General features: G+C 39.3%; 1 protein-coding gene across 4 annotated transcripts in view; it reads left to right on the top strand.

Annotated features, from left to right (window-relative positions):
* The first annotated feature begins 4,007 nt into the window (after positions 1-4,007).
* Positions 4,008-18,538, top strand: part of GALNT7 (polypeptide N-acetylgalactosaminyltransferase 7) — a 41,615-nt gene continuing 27,084 nt past the window's right edge. For 2 of the 4 annotated variants that reach the window (XM_088132175.1, XM_088132185.1), the window contains exon 1: positions 4,008-4,619. In XM_088132175.1, the coding sequence (XP_087988301.1) occupies positions 4,494-4,619 (126 nt within the window). In that variant the 5' untranslated portion in view covers positions 4,008-4,493. Of the gene's footprint in view, positions 4,620-4,915; positions 5,009-18,538 lie in introns of those variants that run through there. The other 2 variants (XM_088132173.1, XM_025167832.2) reach the window with 2 other exon arrangements.

Below are 18,538 nucleotides of genomic sequence, written 5' to 3'. Positions count from 1 at the left end.
TGTTTTTTGCTCCACTCGACTCTTTACAGATACAATTGCATGTGAACCCTCACTTAATTTTTTAATTATTTTCATACACAATCTTATATATTTCAGTAGGGCAATGACAATCTCCATGTGGAAAGAAATTATTATTTGAAAAGGAACTTTAGTTTTATTTTAAACTAAGTGACACTCAATTACCTGAATTCAATATTAGAGAGATCTGAAATAAAAATATTCTGTATATTATAACTTCACAATAACAAAGCTGTTCAGTTTCCCTTTTTGCTTTTTCAATTGCTATTTAACATTCTATGGCTCTTGAGCATGGCCAGTCATCAATGGATTATGCCTTTTTAGATGCTTTTTAAAAATTGCTTTTTCTGCTTTTGCATTTTGGTATTTTCCATAGCATGTCAAGTTCTTCATCTTGTTTTTCTGAGGCCTCCTTTCAGCTATAGTCCTTTCATTGCCTGATTTTACTTTTCAGAGAACTGATGTTACTGCAGTTGCTCCTACAAACAGGTAGCTAATGCATCAGAGAAAAGAGATTTTTAGCTTAATATCTCACTAATACAATGTAATCATCATTTCATAGCAATGCAGTTTAGAAGTTTTGGTACTGTGAAACTGTGAATTTCCATAGCAAAAGCATTTACTGAAACCAAAGCATCCAAAATTTCTTCAGTAAATTAATCTGCTGTATATTTTCTACCTTTACAGCAGAATCCACATTACAAACCCCACAGTCCTTAAGCCCAAACTACCAAAAAACTATATGAACTCATCAATCCATTAATCTGTAATGTAGCCCTGAACTTTCAAATAATGTCCCCCCCCCAAATGGCAAAGCTGATATAATATTGCATCTGCTCCCCAAAAGTTGTATTTGTTTATTCATGGACATATTGTAAGTTTCAATCACAGTTACAGTGTGAAAAACAGCATTAAAAATAATTTGATGTACAGTTCACTATTAACACACTTCAAATTTTAAGGAAGTCACATTACTTTTTCTGGGGTTTACATGATCAAAGAGTGCTGAAGTTTGTGGGCCCCACCAAGTGTTATCTTTGAATCAGGTCAATAAAGATGTACAATTGCATTAAGTGCCTAATAATTCTTTGTATTCTTAGTGAGTTTCCATTAAGCTTAGCTCTTGAAAAATCTGTAGTACCTTCTATTTTATTTATTTATTTTATTGGATTAATACGACTACCCAACTTGAGCACTGCGACTCAGGTAGCTAACCACAAATTGAAGAAAAGCAAACAAAAAATCAATTCCAGTGAAAAACTATTTATGGAGAACTTTATAATAGCATGAACCTTTTATGAAATTATTTCATACAGCAAATTTTATAAAGAGAAGAAATTGCCCATTATGCTGGGAAAGCTCAACAAGATGTAGAAGCAAATTAAAATTTTGCCATATGGATATGTCAAGTTGACCCTGTTGTCAGTACTGAATTAATTTTAATTTATGATGCATATTGTTCTTCATACTTTATTTTAGAAGTAGAATAAACATTGTATCAATAGGAAATTTTCATTATCAGGTACAGTGGATTTTTTGCAGCTTGTCTGGCTTGAAAAGCAGAAAATATTCTATAATAAGCCAAATATATGATGTGGAAATAGGGGAACAGAAGAACAGTAGAATAATAAGTTGGCATAACTATATTTCTGAAAACAGATGGATCTGAAACATTGCTTATTATTGTGGAATTTGCTGCAAACCCCTCCCCCCCCCAGATATCAGCTTGATTTAGAATAGAAAAAAGTAATAAAACAAGAAGAATGTTTACTTTGGCCATTGCTAAGTTTTTATAAACCACTGACATTATCTGTTACCACGATGCTTCATTGTAAGATCATAAATTGTAAATAACTAGGTACAAGTTTAAATAAAACCACAAGTCCATCAAAGCAGAAAAAAATGAAAGTTTGTACAATATGCTGGTTGACTTCCTTAAATTGGTAACATCATGGTACAAAACAATCAGTACCATCTCTGCTTCTAACACCTCAAAATCACTGCCACACTGGCTACACTTATCCATAGTGTACATATGTAGACATTTATCTAGATCTATATGTATTGAATGTATGACTGTGTCATAGAACAGGGACCATACTATACAGTAAAGAAAGGCAGTTGTGAAACATGTTGCGGATACCCTCACAAAATAGCTAACGTGTAGAGAAAGGAGTCTTACCTATTCAAGAAATGGCTACTGTGACATGGTTTGTCACAAAACTGTCATTGCTTGGGACCAGACTACTTGTGGGACCATCTCTTTCCAGATGTATCTACCTATCCTGTTAGATCTGACAGGAGAGGCATGCTCTGGGTCCTGTGCATTGCAGTGTGTTATTTGGTGGGACCCAGGAAAAGGCCCTTTTCGGTTGTGGTGCCCGCCCTCTGGAACATAATTCCCTGGAGATTAGATTTGCTGCATCCCTGCTGGCATTTCATAAGGCCTTGAAGGCCCCGGGTGTGTGCTTGAGCCCTTATCTTGGTTGTGTTAATTGTTGTTGGTTGGTTTTTATCTCGGTTGCTGAATATGTCATTAGTTTACATTTTTCTCTTATTTCTAACCATTGTTAGCTGCCCAGAGTCACATATCTGAGATGGGCAACTGTATAAATGGAATGAATGAATAAATAAATAAATAAATGTTTACTCAAAGGCAAGCTGGTAAAGTTGCTGCCTGCTACCCTTTCTAACTGCTTGGAAAGCTCTGTAATATTCTAGTTTAATTGGTATATGTAAATAAAGATGATCTGGTAGATCATCTTTGCTTTGTGGTGTAACAGCTTTTTCATTTTTTTAAATTAAGAAAATTAAAAACAAATCACCAGTTGGGGGAGATGGGTGGCATACAAGTTTAATAAATAAATACATAAATAAATTTAGGGCTCCCTATTCTTCCTGTATGACATGCCTGTGCCCTTGACACATATGAACTATTGAATAGATTATTTAATATGCAATGCCAATAGGATATTTCTACAATAAAAGACAAAGCAATGCATAATAATAAGATATAATAAAGTATAAAATAATAATAAAACAAGATATAATAAAATAATAATACCAAGAAGAAAGGAAAGGCACTTCAAGTATTCTAAGGACTTGCCCAAAAAACCAATATCCATCAACCCCCTCCCCCCCAAAATAAAGGGAACAAAGAAGAACTAAATTTTGAGGATTCTCCTTTATACTTTTTAGTTCCAGGTATCACTTTTACTCTGAAAGATCAGTGGGCCTGAGTAGACACTTACAACTCTGAAGATCAAACAACACTTTCGCTTGCATCCCCCCTCCCCACCCTCCCCCAGGAAGCCATCAACACAACACCTTATTTGATTTGGGCCTTTCATTCTGCAGACTTGAAAGACAATATGGACGGTTGGGTCCTGAGTTTCCAGAGCAGAATCTGACCATGAGAGGACTACCTGGACGCTCATGTCCAGAGGTAAGTAACTATTCCTTCTAGATAATCGTTTGGGGCTTGTTTGCTTGGCTACTGCCATCGTTGGGATTCTGTGTCCTGAGGCAGAAGCGCATTTGAGCTGGAAAGGGCCACGGTGAGCTGGCGAGCTTGCTCCTTTCTTTCAGACAGCTGCATTTACTTTCCCCTCCTCATCCTTTCTCCAGTTCTCCTCCTAGAATATTATTCTCAGCCAGTCTAGTCATGCTTGAGAACCAGGGACATTGCGAGTCCTTTTTATGTTGTACTTCTCGGGCACACCTTTTCTTTTTGGTCGAATTTTCTCCCGTGTCAGTCTAAAGGGAGACAAAGGCGAGCTCCGAAGGAACAGGCAAACACGCTGATCCTTCTTCCCACCTCGCCAGAGCTGGGAGAAGGAGTCCGGCATTTGCACAGCTTTTGTGAGGTTTACGGTTACAAATTCACCTCCGTAAGGCGACGTGTCAAAGGAAAAAAAAGGGGGCAGGAGGCAGCCTCGAGTCGTCTAGTCAATCTAATTCAAGCCCGCGGGCTGTAAATGAGCCACGTGGAGCCTTTGCTCTGGAGGTGACTTCCTGCTTGGCCTGAAACATTAGCAAGGAAAGCAGAAGGAACGACAGACACAGCGCATTTAAAGAGGACAGGAAAAAAACAGGCACAGCGTAGTCGGGGAGAGGAGCAGAAAAAAGTTTGCGCTTTTGCAGGAAGGGAAGCGGGCGCACAGCAAGAGGCCGGGAGGGAGAGGCGGCAACAATCGGAGAAGACTGAGGAAGACCGAGGGAGGAGAGAAGCGGAGCTGCAGGGGAGGCGAGCGAGAGCCAGAGCGGGGCTCGGCGCCAGGCGCCTGCCTGAGAGGGGGAGGAGAGGCGGCCGCAGCAGCAGCAGCAGCACAAGGAGGAGGGAAAGGGGAACCACGCAAAGCTCAGCGCGCAACTGAAGAGCAGCAGCAGCAGTCGCCGGGAGGGGGGCGAGAGAGGGATCCCGGCGGCGGCGGCGGCGGCGGCGGCTGGGGGAGCTGGTCGGGCCGGCGCTGAAGATGCGGCTGAAGCTGGGCTTCCTCTTGCGCGCCGTTCTCCTGCTCGGTTCTTTCCTGGGGCTGCTGCTGCTCTGGTCTTCGCTGTCCCCCCGCGCCGAGGAGCCCAGCCCGGGGGACAGGATCCGGGTAAGCGGCTGCCGCGAAAGGGAAGAGGGGTGTGCCTGCGCGGGAAAGGTGGCGTGCGGCTCCGCGGACCGGCCGGCGGCCCTCCCGCTGGATGCCTGGGCGTCGGGCCGGAGCCCTCTTTCGGTCTGGGTCCGGCCGAGAGGGGGCGGTGGCGGCTGTTTGGCTGGTGTTCGTTCTATTGCCCAGGCTGCGGCCTGTGCCGTGGGCAAGGCCTGCGAAGGGGACGGCGGCGGCTTTGGACGGGGCGTGCTGCGAGTTGGGGGCTGCCCTTTGTCATCGGCGGGGGGCGGGGGCCGCCCAGCCGTGGCAGCGGGCGGGCAGGCGGCGTTTCTTGAGGCAGCCGGGCGCTTATGAGTGCATTCATTGCCTGCTTAAATGCTTTTCCTGAGGTAGGTGAAGCTAGACTTCGCCCTTAGCGAGCTTCTAGTATATCCGGAAGGTTGGAAAGGGTGTGGAAATGCCATAGGTAATATTGTAATTTGAAGGGCAGGTGTAAGATGCCTCTTCCCAGGTTGTGGGAATAAGTGGCATGCTTTAAGATAGGATCTTCTGACAGGTGCTTCCGTCTGAAACAGTGGCATACAGAAATCCACAAAAGATTTTTACTCTTTTACCATTTCCGAATATCTTGCTATAGAAAAATAACATGCACTTTAATCATTATTACTCATTAGAAGCTATTTTTGATCCACCGGAATGTGCTAGAAATATAATGGGATGCTTCTGCCTTTAGCAGTTTGTTCTTAACCTCTAAGGTGGTGTGTATTTAATACTTCCTCCCCTATTATCTCCACCCCAAATCATGTAGGTAGGTTGGGTGAGACAGTGACTGCAAAAGTTATCATTTGATTTTCTGTGGTCAAAGATGGACTTGAACCTGGGCCTCTTTATCTCATCCCAGTGCAAAATTTTAAATGTAGGCAGAAAACATCTTATCCCTAGGGCTTTGAACTGTATCTCATTTAAACCAGTCAACCTACTTCCCTGTGTACTCTTACCTTACCAGGAACTTGTATTCCAGCAGGTGGTGCATTTGTGTGCTGCCTTGCACACTTGTAGTCCAGTGCTATGCTCTTGAGTTCACTGGAGCTTATTTCTAAAAAGAGTACATGTCAAGGAGGTTCAAGGATGTTTAAGCTTCAGAAATAAATTCTGTGAAACTAATAGTCCATATCAGAGTGCCTGTTTTTTTGTTTGTTTACTAGTCCTGCTTTTATGAGTCTTCACACAAAAAATTCTGCAGGTGTGTTTAAGTCTTTTTCCAAGCCAAAGAAAGCTTTGCTAGTAATATTTCTGTTGTCAGATTGCTGTTAAAGATACAAGAATAGGGCTATTAATTTGGCTACCAATTATACCTAAACTTGGCAAAGTTGGCGATTTGTCCTTATATTGTAGTTAGATAAAATGCCACTTGTGCCCTTTAGAACTAAGACTCAGAAGTGCATGCCTACATTTCCTGTCCTCCCTTAGCTGTTCTTGGTGGCTTGAATATCAGCTGTTTTTATTTACTAGGTGGTAATGTGTTTTTAATTTTAAATGAAATGGCAACACTTTGGCTCAAGTATATGCAACCAGCATTATTAACATATTTAATTGCTAATGGTATACACACTGATCTATGTTCCAGCAACCTTAGGGTTGCTTTTGGTACTGATCTAGTACTTCCAGAATTCTCTCTGTCTGGAAATGAATACAGAGATCCAAGTATGCAATAGAATGGTGTAAATACAGGTAGTCCTCACTTAGTGACTGTTTGAAGTTAAGGTGGCACTGAACAAATGGTACTTACACCCGGTCCCTTAAGTTACAGTTGTTGCAGCATCCCCATGATCACATGATCAAATATTGGGTGCTTGGTAGCCTACCCACACTTACGACCATAGGGTGTTTCAGCTCCCCCCTGCCCACTATCTCCTCCCATCTCTTCCCTTTTGGCCACTGCACAGTGGCACTCAGTGGCCAAAAGGGCACTGGGCTGAAGTAGGGAAGTGGCAGCTGAGGCTGCTGAAGGCCCCAGGCCTCTACTTCAGCCCCAGTGTCGCCACCAAGGAGTGCCCCTGTGCAGGGAAGCCAAAAGGGCAAAGATGTGGGGGGAGATAGGTGGGTGGGGGTAGTTGAAAAGGAAGCAATCCCTTACCTTACTGAGGCTCAGGGCTGGGGAGGAGCAAGCCAGGAATGGCTTGGATCGGAGTGGGTCCTCGCCTAATGACCCAATGGGATTTGGTTAATGAGAGCTACTGGGATCACATGATGTCACACTTTATAACTGCATCGCTTAACAATAGAAATTCCAGTCCCAATTACCTTTGTAACTTGAGAACTACCTGTAACATGATTTGTTTGTTCTTTTACCAGTTGAGTCCTTGCTAGTTCTTTCTAAGAAGCAGATTAAAATTTAAATATTGCCTGGTTGGTTTAGATTAGTCTGATGTCTAAATAAAGACTGTATGTCAAAACTATAACAAATATGGGTAAGGTGTTTCTTACTGAGAACTATCTAAAACAGTGGTGTTAACCAAAATACTAAAGCAGTTCGTGTCTAAATTATGTACATATAAGAAAGACATTTTTAATAAAAATCCAGAAGATTAACTGCAGCACTCTGACACTATATAAACCAGAATGCTTTGACTATATTTTGTGAGGTATTTTATTTTTAGTCAGTAGTTCTTCCCGAAATATCAGGAGTCACAAATTCCTTTTCACCAAATATTCCAGGTGCTTAGGGCAATAAAAAAAATATAGATGAGCCCCCATATTAATTTGTATAAGGCAGCTTTGCCCTAAAATGAGCTTGTAATAAGGTTGAAAACAAGCTACAGTATATCTTGGAATCTTTGCCCCTTGTCTTAAAAGAATTTAAAATAGATTGAATCCCTATTTAAGCCTACAATAATGATACACTGTAATGATAATAATAATACAATAATGAGCTTAAAAACTTGCATTTTTAAAAATTGAAAAACTTGGAATATTAGGATGCTAACATCTCTGCAAATTCCACAGCCTGTACTTATATGAGCAGTTTTAAAATGGGTTAATGCAGTTTATTTCCAGATAGGGAAATTAAAGCAAGGAGGTAAGTGCATATAAATCATTCTTTGATGTTAGTTATACATACATATTCTTATTTTGTTCATATGAATATTGCTTGTATATGTACTACTCCTAGGGTTTGCCTGTCTGTTATGAAAAGCTGCTTCTATAACAGCAAACAGCTTAGAGGACAGGGTTGAAGACTTTTTCATATCACACATCTTAAATACGAACTGGTTCTAGAGGAAAAGGCTCTAATCTGTATAGGAAGACTATAGAAATTAAAAAAAAAACCTAGTAAGTTACCTTACACTGATTCAGGACACGAATCTACCTAACAAGTTTGCCTGTTCAAGTTTGTTTATTTCTTTATTTTTAAATTTATCAAGTTTATGGCAAGTGTAGATTGATTCCTACCACCTGATGCTTGATCCTTCTAATTCAAAGAACAAGTGACCTAATCTGAAAACTGCTGCATGTAAAACATGTGCACTTCCACTGAATCTCTTTCAAATAATCAAGTAATCTCTTTCAAATATCCCTAAATAAGCAATAGTGTATGCTCTTAGTGTTGTGCTTGTGAATTCACCCAGAATCTGTCACTGGTGTTTTCTTTTTCTGAAAGGTAGTATAGATGAAGGTGGAAGTAGAACTTCATAAATTCTCAACCCCAAAATAGTATGCACATCAATTTCTAGAGAAAATTACATGTAGTATAAAATATTTTATGCCATTGTGCTTTTTGTCTTCTTCTGTACTATGGTAATTTGGCCATTAAAAGTAATTGGATCATTTATCATTTGAAAAGTGTCACAACACTTTAATGGAGCTAGTGGCATAAAAAGGTAAGATTCTGAAGAAAACAATTACATCTGTTTTTTATGAAAATCAAAAATTGTGGAGTGGATTTCATAGATATTGCAAAATGTGACTTTGGGTGATCTTTTGTGCTGTCTTAACTATGCTAAGGATAGTGCTGAAGAAACAAATAGTAAAGATCAAAGCTTGAATCGCTGTAATGCTTTGCCTAATTTATGGTGTCAAAAAAACAACCACCCTGATTAATCATGAGCCTTCTAAAACACACAGTTTGATGATGCTACAGAGATACCTTTGGATTTCTATGAATAATCATAGAACTGATTGTAGCATCATCAAACAGTGTATTTCAGAAGGCTCATGATTAATCAGGGTGGTGGGTTTTTTTAGCACCATAAATTAGGCAAAGCAGTCCCATGAAAAAGAATATAGCTGGGTAGGAAACAGATCTCCTATACAACATCTTCCAACAAAATGGATTCCCACACAACTTTATCAAAAACTGCCTGACCACTCAACCTACTACAGCATAACCGACATAAGTTATGCCAACAAGGATAACACTGCCATACACTGCCATACCAACAGACCATTACAACCACACAGCATAACCATAGCACACAAACCAACTAAGGCCCTCCAAAACATCTTAAGTAAACCAAAAGACCCAGTAGCCCAAGAAGAAAAAACAGGAGTCATCTACAACATAGAGTGTAAGGACTGTAACAGCAACTATATAGGACAGACAGGCAGAAGACTAGCAAAGCTCATCCATGAACACCAACTAGCAGTCAGAAGACACAATGAAAAATCCTTAATTTCACAACACATGAACAGACTCAACCATAGTTTCAACTGGGAAACTCTGAGCATCCTAGACCAAGCTAAATCCAAAAAGGCTAGGGAATTCCTGGAACCTTGGCGCTCAGACACATCCTAAATTTGTATTGGTGGGACCTCTCTTTGTGGGACCAAGCCAAGGAAATATATGCAGGATTAACAAATGTGTGAACTTTTACATAGTTTAGCTGTATTTAGAATCTGTGTAAAACCAATCTGGATTATTCCAAATGAAAGATGGTAACTATCCATTATGACCAGTTTGTATGATCTGCGTTCAGAAATATGGAATTCAAAAGAGGATTGTTGAGAATACAAACAAAAGTAGTTTACTGATAAAGATGTTGCTAATATATGATATGAGAAAGGTTTGGGAGAAAAAGGGTTAGTGGAAAGAAACCTCAGGATATCTTACTTCGTTGTTTGTTATTTATTTGCTTGTTCAGTTTATATAGCTGCCCATTTCATGTACCTAGCTTCCTCAGTGTAAAGATTTGTTTAGGTAAACAGATGGCATTTTTACATTAGCTAAAATATTTCAGCTGGAGCTTATGAGAATTATTAAGGTTGTACAGGCTTGCATGGAAGAGAGAAAAATCATTTGTTCTTGGATTGGAGGGCAGTCTAGCTATGACAGCTATCAGCTCCGGGTTGATTCAGCTGATCTGTCTGGCTAGGCCGGTGTATCCCTTCTACCTCATAGTTTCATATGTGTTCCTCCCAAAGTTGTGCACTCAGTGCAAGAGCATAACAATCCCAAATAGAAAGAATGAACCTTCTTTGGTCAAGGATTTGCTCTTTTGACATTAAGTTAGTGTCAGATTATATATTTCTGAAGGGCAACTTTGATAAAACCCATAAAAGTAAGCATGGATATTTATAGGAGAATTGTGGTTTTTGAATTCCTTGCACCTTTTTCTAGTAATGAAGCAGCTATGTAGGTGCCTATTCATTAGTACATTAATTGTTTTGCCTGACCTTTTTCATGTCTTCTGCACATCCTTTCAGCTTTCATTAGGCAGGAATAGGGTATAGGAACAAAATATTAACATAATTCTTCCCCACTTTTCCTTTCCTCTATTGTTTTGAAAAGTAAAAAGAAATTGGCTGTTACAAAATAATTATTCCCATATAGCATCTAGTTTTATCCTCATCTGATTGACTGTGGCTAGAAACAATTTCTGAAGATCAGTCAAAATAAAATTGGTACTGTGTTTTTTGAAGGCAGTTGATATGTTATGAGAGACTATTGTTGATGCTACTGAAGAGTTAGGTAAATGATGGAATTCAGATTTGAACCAAAATTTCTCAAGTTTAAAACTGATAATCATAACAATTTCATTGCATTAAACATAATTTTTACAGCCAAAAATAAAGACTCTTGTGGCAGATTTACAATATTTACAAGTTGAACTAAGCTCTGTTTGGAATATGAGAAAGCATGCATATACTACTTGTTATAGAAATGAAGTACAGTATATTACTGTATTTTCATAAGTTTTGCATTCTTTGCAATTAGATGCAGTTTACATTCATTCTAAAATAATGTCAGCCAGCAAAATGGTGTATGAGGGGAAAGTAAACTTTTGGCAAACATATCCCTGATAATAAAACACTGAAAATGACTGCAAAGTAAGTCTTTTCAACTTTGGCATCAAGGCTGTAATAAATTTGAGTGTCAGGCAAGAACAGCAAGCTTAGTGATGTGTTTTTTTGAATGCATACTTTTATTTTCATTGAAGCAGTGAAACCAAAAATAAACTATAAAACAGGATGAATTGGGAATCAATCTCTATACATTCTTGAATTATTTTTAGGGTGTATGCAATATGACTATATCACTCCACTGATTTTCTGTTTAGCCATATATGGAAAAAGTATATACAGTTGTGTGAAAAAGAAAGTACACTCTCTTTGAGTTCTGTGGTTTTACGTACCAGGACATAATAAAAATCATCTGGTCCTTAGCAGTTCTCAAAAGTAGGTAAATACAACCTCAAATGAACACAACACATGACATATTACACCATGTCATCATTTATTTTACAAAAAGAAAGCCAAAATGGAGAAGCCATGTGTGAAAAATTAAGTATACCCTTACTGCTCCCATAGGTATGAAGAGGCTAAGTAGCAGCCAGGTGCTGCTAATCAAATGCCCTGGATCAATTGATCATCAGCAAGTGTGACTACCTCTATAAAAGCCGAAGTTTTAGGACTTTGCTGGTCTTGAGCATTGAGGTGTGTGTTAATACAATGCCAAAGAGTAAAGACATCAACAATGATCTTAGAGAAGCAATTGTTGCTGACCATCAATCTGGGAAGGGTTATAAGGCCATTTGCAAACAATTGAAGGTCCATCATTCTACAGTGAGGAAGATTATTCACAGGTGGAAAACATTCAAGACAGTTGCCAATCTTCCCAGGAGTGGACATCCCACCAAATTCACCCCAAGGTCAGACCATGCAGTGCTCAGAGAAGTTTCAAAAAATCCAAGAGTGACATCTCAGACTCTACAAGCCTCAATTAGCATGTTAAATGTTCAAGTTCATGACAGTACAATTAGAAAAAGACTGAACAAGTATGGTTTGTTTGGAAGGGTTGCCAGGAGAAAGCCTCTTCTTTCTAAAAAGAACATGGCAGCATGGCTTAGGTTTGCAAAGTTGCATCTGAACAAATCACAAGACTTTGGAATGCTGTCCTTTGGACAGACGAGACCAAAGTAGAGATGTTTGGCCATCATGCACAGTGCCACATTTGGCGAAAATCAAACACAGCATATCAGCACAAACATCTCATACCAACTGTCAAGCACGGTGGTGGAGGGGTGATGATTTGGGCTTGTTTTGCAGCCACAGGACCTGGGCACCTTGCAGTCATTGAGTCGACCATGAATTCCTCTGTATACCAAAGTATTCTAGAGTCAAATGTGAGGCCATCTGTCTGACAGCTAAAGCTTGGCTGACATTGGGTCTTGCAACAGGACAATGATCTCAAGCACACCAGCAAATCTACAACAGAATGGCTAAAAAAGAAAAGAATCAAGGTGTTGCAGTGGCCCAGTCAAAGTCCAGACCTCAACCTGATTGAAATGCTGTGGGGGGACCTCAAGAGAGCTGTGCATAAATAAATGCCCACAAACCTCAATGAACTGAAGCAATGTTGTAAAGAAGAGTGGGCCAAAATTCCTCCACAAAGACGTGAGAGATGATTACTTCAAGGTATTGCTGCTCAAGGTGGTTCTACAAGCTATTGAATCATAAGTTACACTTAGTTTTTCACACATGTCTTCTCCATTTTGGCTTTCTTTTTGTAAAATAAATGATGACATGGTGTAATATGACATGTGTTGTTGTTCATCTGAGGTTGTATTTACCTACTTTTGAGAACTGCTAAGGACCAGATGCTTTTTATTATGTCCTGATACGTAAAACCATAGAACTCAAAGAGGGTGTAGTTTCTTTTTCACATGACTCTACCTTTGTTAGGAAACATTTAAGATTGTCCATCCCAAATTCTCAAACTATTTAGATGATTTACTTTTATGATAAGGTTGAGGGCATAGTTGGCTATGAAGTCTTTGGAATCGGTAAGCTACCTTCCCTGCCACCATCCATGCAGTTTTTTTAGAAGTCACACTGCTCCTTTGGCATGTGTCCTGTTCCTCAACTTCTGTTCAGACTTGTTTCAGTCTGTCTCTACTCCTGATGACTTCATGAAGATGTCCATAGTGTTTTCTTGGCAAGAATACATATCATGTATGGTCTTCTGTTGGGATATTTCTCTATTTATTTATACCTCCCAGTCTAATATTCAACTTTTGCCTTTCCAGGTTGTGTTTCCTCCAAGTATTAACTACATCAACTCATCCTTAGCTTTTTTTAAGACCGGTTAGGGCTTTATAGATATGCTGCCTTGGATTTAATTTGTATAAATTATGTTTTAAGGCAATGAAATCTTTATTATTATTATCAGTTTTAGAGTTGGGAGATCCTGGTTCAAATCTCCATCCTTCATTAAGCTGAGCACTAGTTTGATTATTTTAATCATTTTTTGATTTGTTTCCTTTGGCAATTCCATATGTTATGGCTCAGTATCATGTGAACTTGGACACTATTGCTTGCTCAAAAAAATAATGGTTATGATTTATTGACTTATGACAATGTATAAATACTAACAGTACTCTTTCATGTAACCTACTTTCAAATGTTTTTTATGAACCATAGTCCATTTTATCAAATGAGTATATGAGTATAGTCCTGAAAGAGTTTTATACATATACAGTACTTGGGTGTGTATGAGACAGAAAAGACAAATGGGTATTAAGGAAGTCAGTGATAGAGATATAGAAAGCAGAGTTGTCACATAGGCATATTGAGGCATATCAATCGCTGTCCGCACCATTGCTTTCTGGACCAGTTGAAGCTTCTGGGTGGTCTTCCAGGACAACCCCAAGTAGCACACATTGCAGTAATAGAGCCATGAGGTGACTAAGGCATAAGTGATTGTCTGAAGGGCCTCCTGATATAGAAAAGGAGATAGCTGGTGCACCAGATTAAGCTGTGCAAAGATCTTCTGCACCATAGCTTCCACCTGCTCATTGAGCAAGAGCTGTGTGTCCAGGAAGACTCTCAAGTTGTGTACCACTCTTGAATGGGGAATGAAACATATGAAACAAACATGTTTCTGAGTTTTCACATTTTTGTGAAATGTGATTCATAGTTTGTGCATAACATTATGAGCAACTACTAGGGCTTTTCCGGCTCTTCCCACTGCTGTCGTGGTGTTCCCCAAGCCCAAGTATTCCTGATGAGTGGATAAATATGCAGAACTATTTCATATGGCACAAAAAGCAGATCCAAAAGTTACCAGTACTTTGTGTGTGTCTGTGTGTGCCAAAGTGTACAGAGTAAGAAAGATTACCTTGAAGGAGATATGCAAGATCTGTTACTAGAGTGACAAGGGATAAAAAATATCTTAAATCCACAATAGGCAGATAATACTCATAAACAGCTCAGTGTGACATCTTCCTAATTCACAGAACTATAAGTAACAAGAGGAGGTACAACATAATAAGACATGCAACATTCTGTTATTATAGCCAGTCTCAATACAGGTAGTCCTCGAGTTACAGCGGTCATTGGGACCAGAATTTCCATCACTAAGTGATGCAGTGCTAAAATAACATTCTATGACTGTATCATTTAGTGATGGCAATCCCGGCAGTCCTCATTGCCATCATTAAGTGAGGATTGCAGGTCGTTAAGCAAGGACTTCCTGCTGGCTTCCAACAAGCAAAGTCAACGGGGAAGCCGGCAGGAAGTCCCAGGTCCTGGCCGGCTTGCAAGGAGGCTGGTGGAAAGGTAAGTGGCTGCTATGGTGTGAGTGTGGCTGGGCACAGGAAGGCTGCTCTGGAGGGTGAGAGGGCACACAAGCAGCTGCTGCAACCCAGCACAAGTACATCCAGGCTGCAGGTGGCTGCTGCCGGGGGTGGGAGGGCACACAAGTGGCTGCTGCAGCCCTGCATCAGCATGGGGTGGGTGCTCCAGAGGGTGGAAGGGCGCACAAGTGGCTGTTGTAGTGCCACACAAGCGCAGCCAGGCGGTGGTGGCTGTTGCCGGGCAGAGCAAGCAATGGACAAATGGCAGGAGTGGGAGCAACTTACAGGAACGATTTGCAACTTTCCCTGCCAGCTTCCCCATTGACTTTGCTTGTGGGAAGCCAGCAGGAAAGGTTGCAAATGGCAATCACGTAACCCTGAGATGCTGCAACCATTGTAAGTGGAACTGGTTGCTGAGAGCCCAGATCACCATCATGTGACCGCAGGGGTGCTGGGACAGCTGGAACTTCAAGGACAGGTCGCTAGTACCACTCATTCAGTGCCATTGTAACTTTGAACGGTCGCTGAATGAGTGGTCGTCATTTGAGGACTACCTGTATTTGTATATGACAGTCACTATAATAAATTTCATACATACACATAAAATTTAGCAGGTGAGACAGATGGAATAGACAGAAAGAATTTCATTTCTTTAAATAAAACAACAATGTGGAAAATAGAAAACATTATCTAACATTATTACTATGGCATTGTTGCAGTGTTTAATTTTTCCCCCGTTGATTTGTACAACAAAATTATAAGATAGGTAAGCACTATAATTAACCAATTAATAGGGTCCTGAGTTTTAGAGAGAGTGGCTTATTTCATGCCATCCAACAAAGTCAGGTTTGAACTAGGGCAGATTTTCACGTGTTGGTAAAGTGCTAGTTCAAATCTCATTTCTCGAAGCTTTCTATCAGAAAGGGTGCTATAGGTACTGGTTATCAACCAAATTAGCCTATTCTACTTCCTTAGCACAGGTACTGCTGTGCTAAGGAAGTAGAATAGGCTAATTTGGTTGATTCTACTTGAAAATGCTCTTCTAAATAAATATTTTAATACAGTAAAATATAATTTTGATCCTGTTTCATGCATTAAAATTTGCTAGCTCAGTTCAGTAAATTTCTGACTCACTAATGTATGGAAAATTTAACTAATGCTATACTTTTGAACCATGGTGGTGAGATATGCTTGGTCATAGACTAAGTCATGGGTTTATTGAAATATGTCTGTCCTGATAACTTAAAAACCATGCAATTGATATGCAACATTTTTGGAGAATAGTTTTCTAGTTAGTTTACATTATTGTAATGTTTGACTATATTTTGAGTATATACGATTTTTCAAGGATGTTGTGAACATCAAAATAGTAAATCCTTTTATTTGATGTTGAGAAAATTTTACTGAATCAGCCATTGCTAGCTGTTGTTTATAAAGTGTTCATTTATAAAACATTTTGTACAGTATTTTAACATGGCAGAATATAAAAAGATTAAATGCTTCCCAAAAAGCTTTTTGGTTGTTTGGGTGAGATTTGTTTATAAGTACTATTTCTTATTCTTCAGAGATTTCAGGTAAACATTAAAACTGAGTTTAGATATGTTAAAATTGTCTTTAAATCAGTTGAATGTCAGATAAGACAGAAGGAAACTTTTTTGGTTGTTTTTTACAGTGAGATTGAGTTGGGCCAAAACATTTCTAACATTAGTAGAACATATAATACAGATTTTGGGTATCTTGTCTTTCTCCATTTTAGCAACAGAATTCTGCAGGAACTGCAGTTAGCTACTATATACAGGAGAGCCAGTTTGGTGTAGTGGTTAAGCCATCAGGCGAGAAACCAGGAGACCGTGAGTTCTAGTCCCACCTTAGTCACAAAGCCAGCTGGGTGACCTTGAGCCACTCACTCTCTCTCAGACCTAGGAAGGAGGCAATGGCAAACTACTTCCAAAACTTTGCTGAGAAAACCGCAAGGACTTGTTCAGGCAGTCACCAGGAGTTAACACTGACTCAAAGGCACAAAATAAAGACAGACAAACAGACAGACAGACTCAGGCCCTTAATATTATGCATAGGATTATATTTTGTTTCTGAAAATGTTGTCTTAGTATAAATTGAAGAGAAATATTTTTGTCTTGAATTAACATTTTGTAGTATAATGGAGCCAAGCAAAAAGGAACAAGTACTAAGGATCATGTTGAATACAATAGACTTAATTCTGAGAATGTGCATATAAAGTAATATAAGACTACAGTATTGGGCAGGATTAAGTAAAGTGGCATTTTCTTCATGTTTTGATAAGTCACATAAACTTCAGCCAGCATGGTCAGGATATAAATTTTAAATATTGTAGATTTTGTAGTCACGCAAAACATCTAGAAGAAACAAGGTTACTATCTCTTCTTCAAGAACTTCAGAAGGAAGATGATATCAAAGCCATACATTCCAGTTTGAATTGTTGTGAATAATAATTAGCTTGATTTGGTTGTTTTTTGTTTGTTCCTTTGTTTATGGACGAATAGTTAAATATTAGAATTTATTACTTTTTCTTCCATATGGGATGTATGTAAAAGTGATAGATTTATAAGAAATTGCTCTTGGCTTATGCTTTTTCCACAGACTCTGCCGAACACGTGAGTTACTTCTCTCTGTCTTCTTCATATTGTGGTCTAATAGAATATTTTTCTCTTGACATATCTATATGTGCTCAAACAAGTGCATTGATCTGAAGTCTTACAGCAATAAGCTGAAAATGTTAAAATGTTAATTATTTTGTCTCATAAAAGTGAGCTTATTTTGTGGATAAAAAATCAAGAGCTTTTATAATCTCAATTTCATATGGAATCAGGACTCCTCTATGAAACCATGTCACCTAGGCCTTGGACCTGAGATGTGTGCCTTCACTGGTAGTGCCTACCCTTTGGAAGACGTCCCCCCCGAGATCCAAATGGCCCCATCCTTCTGAACTTTCGCAAGGCCTTGAAATCCTGGTTTTCCCCCATTGGGCCCGAGTGTTGGATGAGACTGTCCTGAAATTATTTTAGAATTGGAATATATTGGGTTTGGCCTTGGTTATCTTGTATTGTGATGTGTTTTGTTATTGATTCTTTTGTTGCTTTTAACCCTTTGTTAAAATGTTGACTTTGTTAAATTTATTTAAATTAAAATGTTAAAATTAAGTTCAAAATAGACTGTTCAGAATTCACTGGAAGGGTCCAAATGCTTTTCCAAATACACTGAAATATTCCAAGCTTGAAATGGATCCATGGTATATTGAAATGGGCTGTTCCAAACAGTACATTTCCAAAATGGTTGGAGCAGCATTGGAATATGAAGTTCCAAAAGGTTGGAACAACCTGTTATGAATTTGAAATGCTTGTACACTGCTATCACACTACTTTTGATTTGATTCCAAAAAGATATTTTGAGGGAACTCTTTGAAAAAGTGATGCCTTCTCTCAGGATTATGCTGCTGAGCTCTGCCACACTTTGAAACATATTTTTGGAATCAGATTCTAAGCGTTTATTTGGATGCCTTGAGTTAGATGAAAATTTCATGTGGGGTCCTTGGGGTTCTCTGAGCTTGGTTGTTTTCTTGCAAATGTTTCATTACCTGGCTAGGTAACATCTGCAGTGCTAGAATGGAGTGGGGTTTGCTCTCTGTTTATATACAGTGGCATGCCCTGCCAGTGTTAGTGGTGTGTGTGTATGTGTGTGTATTTTCCCTTCCTGGTAGTTCCTTGATTAGGGTATTGTTTATTGCTTGATTGAATGTCTGGTGAGAATCTTGGTGTTAATCTCTGCTTATCTGGATGATGATTGTTGGTGAGGAGATGTTCTGGTCTG

Source organism: Python bivittatus, unplaced genomic scaffold (assembly GCF_059951505.1).
Source record: "Python bivittatus isolate LINGU-HERP-01145 unplaced genomic scaffold, Pbiv_v1 ctg000070_np1212, whole genome shotgun sequence".
Classification (NCBI taxonomy): Eukaryota; Metazoa; Chordata; class Lepidosauria; order Squamata; family Pythonidae; genus Python; species Python bivittatus.
The sequence above is the reverse complement of the archived record's forward strand: the minus strand, read 5'-3'. Positions and strand labels throughout refer to the sequence as shown.